Source organism: Pagrus major, chromosome 5, assembly GCF_040436345.1.
Source record: "Pagrus major chromosome 5, Pma_NU_1.0".
Taxonomy (NCBI): Eukaryota; Metazoa; Chordata; class Actinopteri; order Spariformes; family Sparidae; genus Pagrus; species Pagrus major.
The window spans coordinates 37,150,269-37,168,527 of NC_133219.1; the positions used below are offsets into that span (position 1 = coordinate 37,150,269).

At 42.2% G+C, this 18,259-nt stretch overlaps 5 protein-coding genes across 8 annotated transcripts; 3 read left to right on the forward strand and 2 right to left on the reverse strand.

Moving 5' to 3' along the window:
• The first annotated feature begins 1,095 nt into the window (after nt 1–1,095).
• On the forward strand, nt 1,096–8,061 carry usp30 (ubiquitin specific peptidase 30). 2 transcript variants are annotated; one of them, XM_073465865.1, is made up of 13 exons: nt 1,096–1,196; nt 2,464–2,573; nt 2,664–2,837; nt 2,939–3,042; nt 3,179–3,277; nt 3,452–3,497; nt 3,584–3,678; nt 3,782–3,841; nt 4,217–4,303; nt 4,500–4,580; nt 4,701–4,923; nt 5,012–5,126; nt 6,588–8,061. In XM_073465865.1, exons 1-13 carry the CDS (start codon nt 1,126–1,128, stop codon nt 6,838–6,840), a joined length of 1,518 nt encoding a protein of 505 aa, XP_073321966.1. In that variant the 5' UTR covers nt 1,096–1,125; the 3' UTR covers nt 6,841–8,061. The 2 variants fall into 2 exon arrangements, with proteins under 2 accessions (XP_073321966.1, XP_073321967.1); XM_073465866.1 differs by lacking the exon at nt 1,096–1,196 and adding an exon at nt 1,244–1,463.
• A 61-nt stretch (nt 8,062–8,122) lies between these two features.
• Nucleotides 8,123–10,532, reverse strand: unga (uracil DNA glycosylase a). Of its 2 annotated transcripts, XM_073465868.1 has the most exons (7): nt 10,309–10,532; nt 9,787–9,978; nt 9,604–9,699; nt 9,075–9,172; nt 8,896–8,984; nt 8,631–8,809; nt 8,123–8,542 (listed from the first exon to the last, which is right to left on the reverse strand). In XM_073465868.1, exons 1-7 carry the CDS (start codon nt 10,405–10,407, stop codon nt 8,402–8,404), a joined length of 894 nt encoding a protein of 297 aa, XP_073321969.1. In that variant the 5' UTR covers nt 10,408–10,532; the 3' UTR covers nt 8,123–8,401. The 2 variants fall into 2 exon arrangements, with proteins under 2 accessions (XP_073321969.1, XP_073321968.1); XM_073465867.1 differs by lacking the exon at nt 10,309–10,532 and having other exon boundaries at nt 9,787–10,083.
• On the forward strand, nt 10,034–12,443 carry alkbh2 (alkB homolog 2, alpha-ketoglutarate dependent dioxygenase). 2 transcript variants are annotated; one of them, XM_073465872.1, is made up of 4 exons: nt 10,034–10,229; nt 11,377–11,657; nt 11,741–11,939; nt 12,009–12,443. In XM_073465872.1, the coding sequence occupies exons 2-4, from the start codon at nt 11,393–11,395 to the stop codon at nt 12,316–12,318; spliced, it is 774 nt and encodes a 257-aa protein (XP_073321973.1). In that variant the 5' UTR covers nt 10,034–10,229; nt 11,377–11,392; the 3' UTR covers nt 12,319–12,443. The 2 variants fall into 2 exon arrangements, with proteins under 2 accessions (XP_073321973.1, XP_073321974.1); XM_073465873.1 differs by having other exon boundaries at nt 10,099–10,229; nt 11,363–11,657.
• Nucleotides 12,444–12,721: 278 nt separating this feature from the next.
• Nucleotides 12,722–15,991, forward strand: pxmp2 (peroxisomal membrane protein 2). Its single transcript, XM_073465869.1, has 5 exons — nt 12,722–12,860; nt 13,273–13,395; nt 13,564–13,726; nt 15,061–15,180; nt 15,264–15,991. The coding sequence occupies exons 1-5, from the start codon at nt 12,751–12,753 to the stop codon at nt 15,330–15,332; spliced, it is 585 nt and encodes a 194-aa protein (XP_073321970.1). The 5' UTR covers nt 12,722–12,750; the 3' UTR covers nt 15,333–15,991.
• Nucleotides 15,730–17,530, reverse strand: LOC140995783 (polyubiquitin-like). Its single transcript, XM_073465870.1, has 2 exons — nt 17,460–17,530; nt 15,730–16,802 (listed from the first exon to the last, which is right to left on the reverse strand). The coding sequence occupies exon 2, from the start codon at nt 16,793–16,795 to the stop codon at nt 16,328–16,330; it is 468 nt and encodes a 155-aa protein (XP_073321971.1). The 5' UTR covers nt 16,796–16,802; nt 17,460–17,530; the 3' UTR covers nt 15,730–16,327.
• Between the last annotated feature and the right edge of the window lie 729 nt (nt 17,531–18,259).

Genomic DNA, 18,259 nt, shown 5'->3' on the forward strand with positions numbered 1-18,259 from the left:
TTTCAGGGTCACTTGTGGGTCGTTGATCTGTCATGTGGGTTGTTATGGCTAGGTGAGCCAAGGTGTGAATGGTTGTTAAGCTGTCTGGGGAGAACTGGATTAACAACCATTCACTCAGTGACTCTGTAAGGACACTCCCGCTCAGAGTTTAAAAGCCTGCAAACTCCCCTCAAAGTCAAGTTGCCTACGATACAGCAAGTATTGCTCTTAAAAAAAAACATGTTCATCCTCATGTTGTTCTGGGCCACTGTTTTTCTGCTGCGAGTCTATAAAGTATGACCACAATTAAATGCTTTTTCCCCATTTAATTTGAAAATATCAGTAAATACGTAAAAAAAAAAAAAAAAAAAAAATGAAAGAGAACAGACAAGACAAAGGGTATACTTAGGAAATAGTTAGGAAAAAGAAATATAGAAATATTTCCTTCCCAAAGAGAAGTTTCTTTCATAACCATATATAGCCTCAATGTTATCTTTCCAGCTGTTTCTTCTGTTCACTGTGTGGATGTACACAGAAACAACAGCTGTCCTAGCAAATTCTGGAAAGATGTATCCTGGTATATTGTTGATAACATTGACTATGCATTTTCTCTTTATTTGGGAAAATGAACTGTTTGGTGTCCATAATAACAACAGTTTTAAGAATTAGGCTATATATAATTAATTTGGTGATCATTTTAGGAAAGTACCATATCAATAAAGCCAAATTTAGCCAGTTTAAACCTTTAATCCTATTTTTTGAAAAGGAAACTACACAGTACAACACCACAATATTGAGTCGAAAAATAATAAAGCTTCAAAAACTATTTATTTGTGCTCCTTGTTTGATGCTTTTGTTTGAGATGTCATGCTGGCTTTGTTCTTGTTTAGTCCGTGGTCTGTATTAAATGTTAAAAAATGTCAATAAAGAAAAATAAACAGTAAAAAAACATAATCAACGACAATTATTTCAACAAAAACAAAAAAAAAAGCTGAAGTAGCTGTAAATAAAACACGTGACTTCACAAATGTGCGCAACAAACACTTTGGCGATCGGACTGTAATCTGTGAAACACATCGGTACGCTCCGTGACGGGTCCGTCCGGAAACACGCCATCAAAGGCGGGCGTTCCGCAATGAAAGCAGGATGTTGTGGTGCCGACCAGAAAGCTCGGATAAGCTTATTGGGGAGTTTCTTGGCACTGGACCCGTAGTCAGGTAAGACCTCACTCAAGGCCAACAACTAGTTAAGCTTATTTTTAGCGCACTGGGACAGAAGTTATGTGGGTCACGACGTCGCCGTACGTCGGAGCCCGAAAGTGTAACATGCGCAGACAAGAGGACAGACTGACACAACGTTACAAAACCTGCGAGCAGAGACACGAAGCGATGAGAAGTTCACGCTCTGATTTAAAAAAGCAGTTTGGATATTTATCTATGGGGGCGACATAGTCCGCCGAGGGCAGCCTAACTTCGGTCTGGTCGGTAAGTTAGCCGAAGCGCTAAAGCTAGCCTCTACGCTATGCTAATGGTAATGTGAGCTAGCACCGTCACTAACTAGTAATGTCGCACAGAGACTGATAAATAACACAATAACTAATATTTTTCAAGCGAGCTAATTGTGGCACTAGTTCTGAGGAGGTGTAGCCTGAAGTCGCACCAGGTTTGTTTGGACCTGAGATGAGTGGTTGAAAAGGTTAATGGATTACTCTTATTACATGACGTGTTGTTTTGTCTGTGTCTTAAGGCGAGAGGACTTATACTGTGTCATATAGAAGAAGAAAACGTGATGATATTTGCTCCCAAAAAGCCTGAAATCTATTTACAACCACCTTACAGCTCTGACCCTACATGTTGAGTCTGAAGGTCTTTATTTAGCTTTATTTTATGGCATATACATTACTTTTCTGCTGAGCAGCAGTGATTTTGGTGCAGATCTGGACCTTATTTAGTTTTCTTTTCTGTCTGAAAGTTACGGAAGGATAATAACCTTTATTTTACAGTCCTGGCCACGACACTGGTGTGAAAAGTTTCACACGAAGGAACAAAAAGCATAAAACTTTCACAAGAAACTAGCAACTGACTTCAGACAATCAGAAAATTACATCAAGGCAAGTCATTTACTTGTGTTCAGGAGCAGGACGTGCATTCAGTGGTCAAATATTCCTTAATCCTGTTTTTATCATCTTTCATAATTCATCAAATAATTAAGTTTAAGGTGCGTCTGTAGCTCACACCAGGATGAAGGTGCCAAAACTTTAAAAACACTTGTACCAAAGACAGTGCAGGTTCGAGGGATGATGACGGACATCATTTCTGAGCGTGATCGAGGCTACAGCTGCTGATAGTTTGAGGAGTCAGTCAGGTTGATTGTACCGCTAAAAATCAACTTGTTTTCTATTATAATGTCCACATACAGATGTGATTGCTCCCCTTCAAGCGTAGTTATCTGTTGTGCATTGTTAACATGATGTTGTCTTTTCAGAAACAAGATGATAAAGAACTGGGGTGTCATTGGTGGGATAGCTGCTGCGATTGCAGCCGGAGTTTACGTTTTGTGGGGCCCAATTACAGAGAGAAAGAAGAGAAAGAGAGGTAAGGATCAGTGTGACAGGGTGTCACACAGATTAATGTTGGGCACTGATTGGAAAGCAGTAACTTATGATGACCTGTGTTTCCTTTCAGGTATGGTTCCTGGTTTGTTAAATTTAGGAAACACCTGCTTCCTGAACTCGTTGCTTCAGGGGTTGGCATCGTGTCCGTCCTTCGTCAGGTGGCTGGAGAAGTTTTCAGGCTCGCCCGCAGTCCAGTCATGCAAAGACAACCAGCTGTCTATGACACTGCTTCAGCTTCTCAAAGGTATATAACACCAGGCTGTGATATTAGAGTGTAGCAGACATGCGGTCTTTTATGCATCATGTTTTCTGACATGGATGATGTCTCTGTTTCTTCGCTGACAGCTCTGTCCAGTGAAGAGCCTGGGGAGGAAGATGTCCTCGATGCCGGGTGCCTCCTGGATGTTCTCAGACTGTACCGGTGGCACATCAGTTCTTTTGAGGAGCAGGTTAGTCAGTAATGCTTTTGCATGTGTGTGTTTTTAAAAAAAAAATTTCTCAATGTAATGAAAGGTGCAGTGTTTTTACGAATTTATGAACAGTCTAGCAAAAACTGTCTGTTTGTGTTGGTTTGTCCTCTCTCAGGACGCACATGAACTTTTTCACGTCCTAACATCTTCTCTGGAAGAGGAGCGGGATCATCAACCCAAAGTCACTCACTTATTTGACATGCAGTCCCTAGAGGCAAGTTATCATCTCCCTACTGCACACAATCATCTCTTGCATGCAGATGCCCCCAGTATGCTCTGAAGGGAGCCTCTCCTTTTCAAATCTCTTTATGTTACAAGTTGTTGAAGTGTCAAACATGACAAATTTGCACTCCCAGCTAATCTTGTGTGTATGTGTTTGTCCCATCAGAGTCTCCCTGATCAAGATGATAAAACTATGACCTGCAGAAGTCGAGGTAAGGAGACAAAGAAATTATGGAGCCTAGAGTCTCAAAACACGCATTTTTTATCTGTATTCATTTTCTTTTGTTTGTTTTTTAAGCCCCTCTACATCCAATACCAAGTCCTTGGAAGTTTCAGCATCCTTTCCACGGCCGTTTAACGAGCAACATGTCCTGCAAACGATGCGAACAACAAGTGAGTTATTTCGTTTTTTTTGTTTGTCAGGGAAGTTATTTTATGTTCTTTAGACTTTTTACGTTGTTCAGGTGATTTATACCTCTGCTTTGTCTTTGTTTAGAGTCCAGTACGGTATGACTCATTTGAGAGCCTTTCCCTGTCCATCCCTTTACCTCAGTGGGTAAGCAAAAATACCAGAAATGACACATGAATATTGAAAATTATTATAATATCACTACTCAAAGGGTAACTCTACCAATTTTACACAAAGTGTGTTCACAGATCTTGGGGAGTCCTACTGCATATGTTGGATATGTGGTGCCTACATTGCCCAAAATGCAACTTAGCCACCGAGTGACATCCCTGGAGATGATTTAGCAAATGACATGAAGCTTCCTCTGGAGCCACAAAAGGCTTTATACTACTTTTTCACACATGCAGTAGTGCTCCCCAAGACCTGTAAACACACTTTAATGTGTAAAATTGGTGGAGTTACCCTTTAATGTACCTTATCGTTTCGTCTGTTTGCCTTAACTTGATCTGTGTTTGTCCTCAGGGTCGACCCATGTCTCTAGATCAGTGTCTTCAGCATTTTATCTCCTCAGAAACCATCAAAGAAGTAGAGTGTGAAAACTGCACCAAGGTACGTTCACCGCAGTATCAGAGTCTTGCCACCATTTTGGTCATCATTAGTTAATGTGTAACTCACTGAAAAACAAACCATAGACGAACCTTCCAGCAAGATACTTCCACTTGCATTCATATATTAATATTTTACAGCAGAAAGGCCTGCAGTAGAATTTAAATGTTGATTTTTGTTTTGGATAATTTCTCCTCAGCTTCAACAAGGGACCACAGTAAAAGGGCAACTTATGCAAAGCCAGAGGACGACATTTGTTAAACAGCTCAAACTTGGAAAGGTAATTTTGTAATTATCATGTCACTATCGCAGAAATACTGGTCGCCTGAAAATGTTAATCACAAGGTAGAAAATCTCTACACAGCTAAAAAGGCAGCTAATGTTTCCCTCCTTCTGCAAGCTCCCCCAGTGCCTCTGCATCCATTTACAAAGACTGACGTGGTCCAGTGAAGGAACCCCCATCAAACGACAGGAGCACGTGCAGTTCACAGAGTATCTATCAATGGACCGCTACAAACACAATTCCTCCGCACAGAGAAGTCAGCGGGTCAAATGTGCTCCAAGTCCGATAAGGCCAGAAAACTCAGATGATTCCACAGCAAAGCCAACTGCTAACGGCACGGGTACGCTGGATTTTTCATCTCTGTATTTTCATTCTTCACATTCAGTTTGTCATTTTGTTGTCATACGTTTGTTGTATTTTGTTTCCAGAAGCAGAACATCGCAGCAACAACAACAACAAACCTTTCTCCAATGGGACCTGTCCGTCTGTATTTCTTCACTCTCCTGGTGTGAGCCCACAGCTTGGCCTCACATATGACTACAGGTAAACTTAATATCAACTCACTTTACAGTGTGGATTCATTTACTCAACCAGGCAGTTTGCATGAATAAACATTAACAACGAAGGGAGAGACTTTTGGTCAGATTATTAATGTGGCTCTGAGAGGTTTTTTTTAAAATTCTTTTGTCCTGGTCACGCTTCAATAAATTTCACAGTCTGAGCCTTTTAAACAAAGAAGTAACATGTTACATTCAAGTGCTAATCCGCTTTAAACTCTCGAAAGGCTGAGAAAGCTAAGCTAAGCTTGAGAACACCTCGAGAGGATGCAGCATGTTAATGAAAAAACAGCAACTTTTGGTTCCAGTGACTACTTCTGACGTAAACCCGGTGATTTTAAGACAATGTAGCACACTTCTGTATTTGTCCCACCGGTAAGGGTTATCAGTCAGTTGGAAAATTTAAAGGAAAACCTCAGTAAAGGTGTCAAGAAAAATAAGACATGAATATGATTCCTTACAGGGCACAGAGGGGTGACTGACTGCTTTGATTAGTATGAAAAGGACGTGAATCACATGCTGTGGCCCTCATAGTTATCAGATCTTAATAAGATTAAACACCTTTGAGGGTCAACAATAGAAACAATAGAAAACCAATGAGTTTAGTTGTGACCTTGTAATAAGACCTTGCAGTGCTAACCAAATATAAATAAACCGGTCGTACACCTTTGTTGTTGTTTCAGGCACATGCTCCTTACAACTACCTCCGCCGAGGTCCCCTTTAATTCAATCAAGCCTAATCACATAGTAAATAAAACATATTTAAACCCGGTAGATCTGTATCTTTGTTAGGGTCCGCATCAAATTGTACTCAGTCATAGAAACCAACCACCTAAATGTGCCTGATTTCTATTGTCAACATGCATTGTTCCCTGAGAAATTAACGAAAATGCAGATAAAACACCCTATCTCACGGTGATAAAGAAAGTGAGAGAACATTCCCGGATCCATCCCTTTATCTGGGTCCGCACCAAAGGTTAATGTGGTCTATTCTGGGCTGAGACCCATCCTCCATCCAGATTTCATGGAAATCCGTTCAGTAGTTTCAGTGTAATCCTGCTGACAAACTAACAAACCAACCAAACATGAAACAGACATGGAAACATAAGCTCCTTGGCAGAGGTGACAATGGACATGCACAGATTGAGGCATTGACGTCATAATTTCCCACAGTTTTCCCCTAATATACTGTTTGTTTGCGAACAAGAGGCCAAAATACATAATTTTGCAAAATATTTATTTACATGTGGACGAGGACTCAGCAAGCGCTCTCCATCAAACCAGCAAATGAGAGAATATCTTGTGGATAAATCGTGTTCGTGCCACCAGTAGACTTCAGAGACTACTGGAGCTTTTCTGCAGGCGCGTGGTGCCATGTGTTGTTTTCTCTTTACTTGGCAGCCATCTGTTACACGTCCTCTGATCATCCTCGTGTCTTTCCTTCCAGCTCTGCAGAGTACCTTTTCCAGCTCACGGCTGTGCTGGTTCACCACGGTGACATGCACTCAGGACATTTCGTCACGTACCGCCGCAGCCCCTCCTCCCCCTGCGGCTCTTCGAACTTCAGCTCGCAGTGGCTGTGGGTGTCGGACGACTCGGTACGAAAAGCCAGCCTGCACGAGGTGCTGTCTTCCAACGCTTACATGCTCTTCTACGAGAGAGTCCGAAGACTGAGCCTCGCTCTGCGCTCAGAGGAGTGACCAGAAGCTTACAGCGTCGCAGCCTGACAGACTAAAGCCTTTTCCAGTCAGTCTGTCACAGCTGTATGTCGGTTACCAACGGCTGGATTATAACATTGTGACAACAAGAACAGAGTTATTGTAGAGATAATTATGCATCATGGAGCATAATGAAGGTCATCGCGGTCTCATATTAAATCCATGAGTGGACTCTTTCTCTGATCCAGAGCAGGAGGCTGTCATTCCCAAAGATTATGGACCTAAAGGATGTCTAGTCGAAAATCTTTGCTCATATAAACAACTTCTCTTTGACAGGTGTAACAGTTTCTGTTATGTAACATTTTGGCTTCTCTTGGACAAAAAAACAGGAACACCTGACAATATAGTCTAAGGTAGTAGCTTTGCAATACCTTGTTCATATATGAAGCTTATCATGTTTTCGTGGAGGCTGTCAGAGGTCTTGACTCAATTCTGTGGCATTTTAATGATGCTGTAGTTTCTGGTGTTAAATTGTAATGCAGTATACATGAAGGCGTTCCTGTTATTTTGTCCCCTGCCTGTTCAGACACAGACAGAAGTAGCTGATTAGGAATTCTTGGACATGTTACTTAGACGTTGTTACATGGTATTTTAAAAAAAAAAAGTCAACTAGGTAGAATTTTTCCTCGACTCTGGTTCTCTATCACCTAATCTGATTTGTCTAATCATTCCCAGCAGTGTACGTAGACTGTACTGGAAATAATGTTTAATTGACGTTCATAAGCAGTTGAATTTGATATTTTTCTATGTTTCCAATAATCCTTACACTGTCGTGATGATTTCCAGAGCTGCACAGTGGAGGTCCAAGTGCCATGTTGTGTTTTTTAAACACGTGAAGCCATGCGTGCTCCGATTAATGTGAACATACGATATGATGCATCGGAGCCGTTCGGCCCGGTGTCGAACAGATTAATCATGATCTTCTCTCAGTTATTAAAGCCACAGTATGACTGCAGGTGTTTTCGGCAAGTTATCCTGAATATTTTTGATTCTGTGAAAACAGATAACTGCCATTTTTGCTCCTACCAAAACGACGACGACGTCACCTTGAAGAAATTTGGCCTGGTGCAGAACTCCTTGTTAATGTTTGCGATTTTTGCACTAATGTACAGTATATTCATGTGAGATTGTGTGTATTTGTGTGCACTCTGTTAAGGTGATTGTTTTCAGGTTTTAAAAAAATAAAATAAAACAAATGTGCAATTCAGAGTTTCAGTTTTTAGAGCACAGATGAGCAGTATATGTTTCATAAGACAATACAATGTTACTTCTGGAACCACTTTTAATAGATCCAACTTTTTAATAAAAAAGTAAAAAACAAAACATATTTACAAAGTTGAAAACGACAAGAGGTGCAGATGTTACAAATATCTAAACAGCTGTAGAAAAAGGCCTTTATGAAAATTCAGTGTGTAACACAAAATATAACAGTTGCCAAAATGAACCCATTTGCTGGAACGTGAAACTGAGTAAAGCTTATGGTCGGGTTTTGTCGTGTAGTTAAACCAGCAGACGTGTTAGAAAAGCTGACGTGCTCAACAACTTAAAGTGCTTTCCAGTTTACAGGAGACTTTCCTGATTTCTCGAGCAGCTCGTTGGCCTTGGAGAAATGCTTGCACCCGAAAAACCCTCGGTGGGCGGACAGCGGAGAAGGATGCACGGCCTGCAGGACGTGGTGGCGCTTCTACGAACCCAAAGAACGCAAACTTAAGACGTATGAACGTGATATAAAGTTATTTTAAAAGTGTTTGGATTAAACAGCGTGGACCCACCCTGTCGATAGCAGCTCCTTTCTTCTGAGCGTACGACCCCCACAGCATGAAGACCAGGCCTTCCTGGTTTTTGCTGAGCCACTGAACCACGGCGTCCGTGAACGTCTCCCAGCCTTCGTCTTTGTGGGAGTTGGCCTGGTGCGCTCGGACGGTCAACACAGCGTTGAGCAACAACACGCCTGATGAGTGAGGTCACAGGTCCAGTTAATGATCAACAGCTGTCTAGTTGTCTGAATATGTAATCGATTTATTTTTTAAAATATACCTTGTTTGGCCCATCCAGTCAGATCTCCGTGTCCGGGGTGCTGAAAGCCTTCAATGTCCGTCGACAGCTCTTTGTACATGTTCTCCAAACTGAAAAAGAAAAGGTAGTCTGTATTAGAAACGGACTAGTTCACAGGGAAGAGTTTAAAAAGTGGTGAAAGACGCTCAGAGGGTTTTAACCTGGGTGGAGGACGCACGGGTCGTTTCACACTGAAGCACAGTCCGTGGGCCTGGTTCGGACCGTGATACGGATCCTGGCCAAGAATCACCACTTTGACCTGGAATCAGAGACACAACTTAAACTAAAACATCTGTGACGATCGGTGCCAGATACTTCAGATGATACACGTGAAAGAAAGACAATACACAGAGCTTTATGTAACTCTGATCAGGGAGAGGACGGTCATTAATAAAACAATCTGCCTACACACCGTGCAGCACTTTTGTTGCAGTTTGACTCGGGAACAGCTTCACACAAAGTTTAACAGAAACAAAAATCAATGCAAATCTTTTAAAAAGCACTCCTTGCTGAGGTTTTTGTGCAGTAACATGTTGTGGCTTGCACACATTTCTGCATGGTGTCACCTGTCTTTTGTCTTCCCACTTACTCTCTCACATGAAGCACTTAGCAACCTCAGTCTTGAATAGAAATAATAACATGACATTCACACTTTGGTGTCAGACAATGTCTCAGCTGAGCTGAACTTACATCTCGGATGGCACACATCTGTGTCCAGGTGAAGACGTCATCAGCAGGCGGGTACACCGTGTGGCGTTTCCTCTCCTCGGCCACGAAGTTCATCAGCTGTGGCAAAAAACACGGAGCTGTTAAAACTGTTGCAAACAGCAGAGAAAACACGTGTGGTGTGTTTATGACGACTCGTCCTCTCACTCGTTTGAAATAGGGCTTTCCAAACTCAGCCGACAGCCCGTTTCTCCAGCTCTGCCCGAACCCCGGAGGCGTCTGAGCGGACGCCAGCTTCTCCAGCGCCGCTCGCTTGTTGCGGGCGATCCTGTCCAGCTGATCCGGGGACAGAGGCGCAGGACGCGGGCTGGAAGGCTCCGGCTCCGACTTCTGCTTCTTCTGCAGGATTTTAGTGTATTGAGCGACACACACAGCTGGTGAGAAGCGCGCAGCTGGAGGCGACAGCGGCTTCAGAAACCGTCCACATCGCAACACAAACATTCTCGAGCTAATAAAGTCGCAGCACTTTTAACAACAAGCAAGAACACGGCGGCGCTTGTGAACGCAGCTTGGATTCCGCCGACTGTGGCGCGGGAAACTACAAACCCATCTCACTGGAAAAAACACTTCTGCAAATACACTTTTACACTGTAAGTAATGTTTAATTATTAATAATGTTATGTTTTCTCGTTATAAACTACACATGCTAGCTAATGTTCACTGACTCACCGGGTCGTTAGCATCCTGCTCGGCTTCATTTAAGTCCTCACAAACTCTCTTCTTCGAGACGGGCGTGAAAAACGAGTTAATGGTCTTCTGTCCGATCATTTTGTGGAGCAACACTTTGACAGAAAAGCGCCGTGAAGTCAGAAAGTTAACTTATTAACTAATGCGGGAGCAAAGCAGCGGCGAGCGCCTCGGACAAACCGCCGGGATCAAAGAGCTTCGCGCCCAAACTAGTGACGAAAGCAGAGTTATGATAATGAGCTGAGGGCTGTTCAAGACAAACTGCCGCTCCGAGCGTTCTCTGCAGTTTGTAGCGAGTAAAGCGTTTAGCGTGAGAGAAATAGACGTTTCTCAATCATTTTACACAATTATGTGTGTATTTATCTGTTTTAAACGTTTAATGTCAAGATCTTTGGCTATTTTTCAAGCCAAAATGTCCAAAATCGTTTCAGTATGTTGGTTATCTTTACTTTTCAACATGTTTTAACATTTTATTATATTATCTTCTTATTTTGTAACTGCTTAAGCATTTTATTGTAAACAGTACTTGATTGTTTCTATATTTGCCCTTATATTTTGATTGTATTTGTACTTGAATGTACCTGCTGTCATGATGATCTATCTATCTATCTATACAGACTTGGGCTCAGGAAAAATGTCATTGCATTTTCATTATTCTTCAACATTTTATAAACAAAATGACTAATTTATTAATAGAGGAAAATAATCAACAGATTAAAATGATAATGAAAATGTAATTTTCTTAGTTAAAGCCATTTTGTATAAAGGTTCTTAAAGATACATGGTGTAGTTTTGGAAAACAAACACAGAGTTGACATTTACAATATAAACTAGAAATATTTGTCTGATACATTTCCACGACTGAATCAACAAGCTGTCTTCAGATGGGAGTAAGGTCCCCAGAATGCTGTTTTTAACATAGAAAGATGGCAGGAGTAAACAGTATGAACTTGTGTCGTGCTTTCAGTACAGTTTGCTTATTCAATGATAACAATTAATGAAGATGTTTCTCTTCTGATTAAAATGTCTTCCCCAGAACTACATACACAGACAACAATTCACTGCGATGGAAAAGTTTGTGGTCCCGAGGCGGCATAAGCGCTCCGGCACCAGCGATGCACCGAGTCCACAGAAGAAGATCAAACTGGAAAGTGATAAGAGGATGAAGCGAGAGGAAGAGGAGGAGGAAGAGGAAGATGAGTTCTCTCATCCTGTCCCCTGGCAGAAAATAGAGGCGGAGGGACTCGACTGTGATTACGCTCAGCTGTTCTCCAAAGAGGAAGCAGACAAGCTTTTCAAACAGCTGGAGGAGGAGGTGGTTTACGCAACAGGTACGACATCAAACCCTTTTTCTGTGAAGCTGTGACCAGAAGTTGCAGCTTAGTTGAACGATTGTGGCTGTTTTTTGTTCCAGGAGAAGAAGCGAGGGTCCAGGTGTTTGGAAAGGTGCACGACATACCGAGGAAGCAGGCCACATATGGAGACGCTGGTCTGACCTACACCTACTCTGGGGTGACACGTTTAGCGTGCCCGTGGACGCCAACCTTGGAGTACATCCGGGATGCTGTCACAAACACAACCGGACAAACATTTAACTTTGTTCTGGTCAACAGGTGAGACATTAGTTGTGAAGGTCTCAGGCTGATGTGTCTCCCTGCTGAAGGTGTTCCTCTCTCCTCCAGGTACAAGGATGGGCAGGATCACATGGGCGAGCATCGTGATGACGAGAAGGAGCTGGACCCCCTCTGTCCCATCGCCTCCGTCTCTCTTGGAGCCGCACGAGACTTTATCTTCCGGCACAGAGACACGAGGGGAAATCAGGCCCGTCGACAGATCGAACCCGTGAAGCTGGAGCTCGCTCATGGCAGCCTGCTCCTCATGAACTCCCCGACCAACACCTTCTGGTACCACAGCCTCCCTGTTCGCAAGAAGATTTCCCAGCCTCGTATCAACCTCACCTTCAGACGCATCCTGAAGGACAGAAAGAAATAATCAAGTGTGGACTATCAGTAGGACAGTGCCCAAGAAACATCACAAACCAATCTTGACCAACAATAAGACAATGAGTCATGTGCGCTGGCTGTAAATAAAACCTTTAGCATGTGTTTATATCTGAAGCAGAGTTGTGTTGCTGTTTTTTTATTTAAAAATATAAAAAAATAAATATAAAAAATAAATTGGAGGCTGCCTGCTGATGTATTAGGCTGTTGTCAGTGGTTACAGTAAGTAATTAGCTCGTCGTCATGAAGAGAAATTGATAAACATCCAATTAAACATGTAAAAATCTTTGTTTGCTGTTTTTTGACGTCGACGTGGGGGGCGTGGCTACGCTTGCTGACGCGGCGACGTCGACCGGAAGAGTTCCTGCTCAGCTTCGCCCTCCTGTCTGTCAGGGCTCATGTTTGTACTGTTCAACCACCGACGATGCCTGTAGAGAGTCTACCTCTGCGGGACGCGTCCGTTCATCTCCGTCTACTGCAGCAGTATCTGTTCCTCCTGAAGAAATACCCCATCATCACCAAATCTGTGACGAGGTCAGTGAAAAGTTAGTTTTTTTAATCAACGTTAGCTTAAATCACTGATTAGCTTGTTGGTTGTTTCTGCAGCTCTGGTGCTTTTTTGCTCAGTCTGACAGTCGCACATGAGACAGTGTCGTTTGCTAAAGCACTGAGGGAAAAAAAAGTGAAGTTAGTCTCTGCTACGTTACAGCCAGTGTCGACATTTGTTAGCAGGTTGTGTTTGATTGTTGGCTTCAGTGTGTGTCCTTGTTTGCACTTCCACTCAGGCTGTCAGCCAATCAGCATCTGCCAGGAAAACCTCCCCTAACAGCTGTATGACACTGATTTGATTGAGTCAGAGTATCTCATCATGAATGTACCTGTTGCATACTGATACTGTGTGTGTGTGTGTGTGTGTGTGTGTGTGTGTGTGTGTGTGTGTTTTCAGTGGCATCCTTTCAGCTTTAGGAAATCTTCTGTCTCAGCTTTTGGAGGCAAGAAAAAAGGCCAAAAATGGAGCTTCGGTCAGTCCGATTGACACAGCTGGAGCTGCACGCTACGCTATTTATGGGTGAGAGTTCACACAGACACAACGTTGAGGGTTGATTTGCTTTTCATGGCTCATCTACAATAAGAAAATGAGTGTAATGCTGTCACAGTGTTCCCTGTTATAATCGTGAACCCCCCTCTTACATCTGGGTAATTTTTGTTCTTAATATTACACCTTGTCTGTTTGCAGGTTGCTCATTACAGGACCGGTGAGCCATTACTTTTACCAGCTGATGGAGGTGTGGATGCCCGCCACAGACCCGTACTGTATAGTCAAACGCCTGCTACTGGATCGGCTTTTCTTTGCCCCCGGATTTCTGCTCATTTTCTACTTTGTTATGAACGTCCTGGAGGTGGGTCATCTCAGAAACTGTCCCTCCTTAATCATCTCAGTAGAGCGGCGCCCCGGCGACTTTGATATATTGCACCGGCACATGCACCCATCAGCCACAACATTAAAACCACTGAGAGGTGAAGTGAATAACATTGATTATCTTGTCACAATGCATTGTTCTGCTGGGAAATTGGTTCCCGGCGTTCATGTGGAAACCACTTGACACGCACCACCCACCTAAACACAGCTGCAGATCATTTACACCCTCTCCCAGGGCAGAGGGGCACTGCCATCTGGGAGTGCTGTTGCCATCTGGGTAGGTGGTGCGTGTCAAGTGGCATCTACATGGATGACGTTTAATGTCCCCGACAACCTCTGTAGTCTCATCTAGCCACTTGTTTGCAACACGTTAACACCTTAAAATTCACATAGTGTGGGATATAATCTCTCAGCTTGTGGGGAAAAAAAACTAAATGAAAAAACTTTTTAACTTTGAGATGAGGGAACTGGAAGTCAAAAAATGCTAACTTATTCCAGCATTTTATTTTCATTCCTCTGGGACTCTATTAGACCGTCCCTGCCCCCTGATAGATGTCTTTCAAACTGCCCTCCGGCGTGTAACACTGGTTTTATTGTTATAATTTCATTAATGTCTTGTACAGGTTCAGGAGTGCTACCCAGGGCTATTTTTCAAGTGTTATATTGGCAGGGTGCCCCTTTTTAAATGTGATTTACTGTCACTCATGCAATCTTGAACCTGGATATAGAGTGGTGTAGTTTGTAGTCCTAAACTGCACCGCCGCTTCCCTCGTCTCAAAGTCCGAGTTTTTTTAAATTAGTTTTGGTAAAATGCCAGAAATAAGGTCTGTAGTTACCACAGGCTCAAGATATTTACACGTTTTGTTCTGCCACATAAAATACATCATTAAATGTCCCACAGTTTAATTATAATGTGCTTACTTGTCTTGAAAATGGTGGTTGCTTCCAAGTGTACAGTACTACAGAGGTTGTCGGGGACATTAAACGTCATCACAGCGAACACGGAGACTCATCTACTCACTAGTCCGTCTTTACAGGCCGACTTTAGTAACAAACTATTCTAACTCTGACTTTACAACTTGTACATTGATCAAGAAAACATCTATCGCAATTATGTAGTGAGACTCTTAGTGGTGGTGACGTTTAAGTCGTGCGACCGCAATGTAGTCTATGCTACTTCCGGGTTAGCCTACAAAAAATACATTATGCCTACACCACTCTATTTACCTCGTATGAAGCTGTAGTATCCATAGAAATTAAGGATGAAATGCTAAAAAAAATAAAACATTTCTTGTCACTCCAATCTGTTCTCAGGCTAAAGGGTGGAGAGACTTTGAAAGGAAGATGAAAGCGAGTTACTGGACTGCCTTAAAGATGAACTGGAAAGTCTGGACTCCCTTCCAGTTCATCAATATCAACTTCGTGCCTGTTCAAGTATGTATTTCATTTTCACCGGCATCCTGTCATCGATGCAAATAATGAGTCACATACTAACATGTCTGTATTTCTGCCTTCAGTTCCGAGTGCTGTTTGCCAACATGGTCGCCTTGTTTTGGTACGCCTACCTTGCATCTGTGAGGAAATGAGGCGTCCTTCATCCCGGAGGAAAACGGTTTCTTCACTGTACAACTGAATACCTAATCTGGACAGTAATTCTCACATACAGGGGCTCTCTACGGATTATCTCCTAACAAACCACTGAGCTTAAGCCATTTAACATGCTGCTGATAATACCACTGTGTTTGTAACAACAGAACATAATACATGTTTATTATTGTTTTTTTTACAGAGCACTGTCAAGATGTTATAGTAAACCTGGAGTTATATAATTGAGACGGTCTCTTTTATATATCAGAATGATGTCAGGTTTAAATATCTAATGCCAAAGTGCCTTTTTGTTACTGATGGTTGTGGTCTGAACTGAGTGCAGCTCCAACTCTGAGCTGAGGAAAACTTCAAGCACAGGAAATATGAAGACGCATGAAAATTTACATCTGGGACTTTATTGTATCGTTGACATAAATGAACTTTTACAGGTCCAATGAGTTTTTAACATGATGTGAATGTGAATTGTCCAAACAAAATAACAAAACAGGTTTTTGAGGAATGACGGGATACACATCAAGGAGTGCTTGGATTTCTAAGCACCAAAAATAATTAAATCATGGATTTGTGAAAAATGTCGTGTTGTGTGTGTGTGTATAACCTGTGTATGGTCAAAGCAAAATAAAACATTAAGCCATAACACATTGTTTAAGATATGACACAATTACAGGTCTGGGAATGATTTTTCCGTACACATCGAGGAATGCTTGGATTTTTTAACGTAATTTTAACATGCAGTGCTGTGTGTGACATTAATATGGTCAGAACAAAATCATATTTTAAGTTATGACACAATTGCATATCTAGGAATGATTTCACTCCTCACAGCTGCTCTATCTATCAAAATGTTTAAAAACTGGGCGAATAAAGCTGATTCTGATTTTTTCTAAAATAATAAATAAACAGGGAATTTCATCTATATTAAATAAAATAAAATAGGCTACAGGTAATTAACTTGCTGACATAAAAAGAGTCCTCAGCCTCCCCTCAGGCGGAGCATCAGGTCGATGGTGCTGTGCTCCTTGACGTTGTAGTCTGACAGTCTTCCAGTGGTCATCTCTCTGCTCTGGTGGAGGAGCCTCTGCTGGCTCGCCTTGACCCCCTCTCTGCGCTCCACCTTGGCCTTGAAGTTCTCCACGGTCTCGTCAGGTTTGATATCATAGGTGCTCGTTTGGCCCTTCTCGTTTTTGAGGAAGACCTGGAAAGGTGCCGGCTGGGTGACCAGCAGAGACACCTGGGAGCCGGACTGTAGACCGTACCAGCTGACAGGCTTTGAGTCGTCGCTGAGAGGAGTCCTCTGACCGTTCACAAACACCAGCTTCTGCTTCTGAACGGGGACTCCCAGTTTACTCTGGATGAGCTGCTTCAGGGAGCTCACGGTGTCCTCTGGGTGCACCCTCAGGGTGTGGGACGCCCCATTCAGCATAATGATGGTTATATCCATGATGAGCCTGGAAGATAATTTAATCTGTTGTTAGAAGGACCCAAAAGTCAGATTCACTAAAAGTAAAGATATGATGTTTAAATCTGCTGATGTATAAGTGAAAGACAGATTCCAAAATTCCCCAAATTCCACCAAGTTAATGAGCCTAATTTAAAAATGCACTACTGATCTGATCTGCTGAGTAACTAGTAGACGAACAAAGAAGAGCATCAGAGCCAATTGGTGAGAAAAAAATGAGAGGAGGAAGTTTTTTGTTTGTTTAAATGACACAAGGCATTTTGTTGAGGCAGTCATCTCATAATGTCGCCTTTAATCTCAATTTTTTTCTTTAAGTATATAAGGAAAAAAAGCTTCCTCCTCTCATTCATTTCCTCCTCTCAGGCCCTGATAATCTTCACTAACTAACTAAAGTGATCAGATAAATGTAGGTGAGTAAAAAAGTACAGCAGGCTACTTGTCTCCAAAATGCAGTGAAGTGGATGTATACAGTAGTAGAAAAATGGAAATACTCAAGTATAGTACAAGTAACTCAAAACTGTGCTAATTGTAGCTTAATCACAGTACTTGAGTAAATGTACATCACTGAATTAAATACATTTTAAAAAATATGTGTAGAAAAACTCTTTTTAATGAAAATAAAGCGTTAATAAAGAGATCTTCTTACCGTGTGATGACTTGAGGAAAAACTGCAGTCAAGAAACTTCTGGAAACTTCTGGAAACTCGCAGCAGCTGTGCAGGAGGCTTCAGCTCATCTCTGTTTAAATGAGCGCTCTCAGCTGATCGCACCGCCCCCTGTCTTTAATATTCATGTTCCTCTCCTCTGTCTTTATTGACTCCCCAGAGGATCGTGTGGCTCCCGCACCTCATTGGTTCCGCATCCCGGCTGTGGCAGAGAGGGATTGGCTGCTCCAGGAAGCGGGGATTACAAGAGCCGGTGTCCTGCCTTTTTCTTTACTTCAGTTTTCTCCTGTGTTTGATTAGATTAGGGAGTTAGGTTCAGCAATTTGTCTTTTTGCTTCTTTTCTTTTTTATAGGGCTTAGATAGATTCGGACCCCGGAGTTTAGATCCTATTTCACTGTACATAAATTGCACTTATTACTCCTGTTGTAAATAAATTGCTTGTGTCACACGTAACTCGCCTTGTGTTGGGTGTCGGCTATTTATGTTAGGCTCGGCTCCCTAGGTCGAGCTTAACATCATCATAAAACAAACAAACACTCCCTAAAAACAGAGGAGAAGCTGTTGACAGTGTATTTGACAGGTAACTGATTGTTTACAGGTTGTGTAAGGTCAATGACAGCGAGATTCCACTCAAGTCAGGCTAAAAGACACCAATTATTTTTTGTATTTTTACTAAATTACAAATAATTGAAGTGGTATTTTTTGTTTTGTATCATAATGTAGTCGTGGCAGGATGTGTAGGCCTGATTGTGCAGCTTTTTTAAAAATCTTTACAAGATAT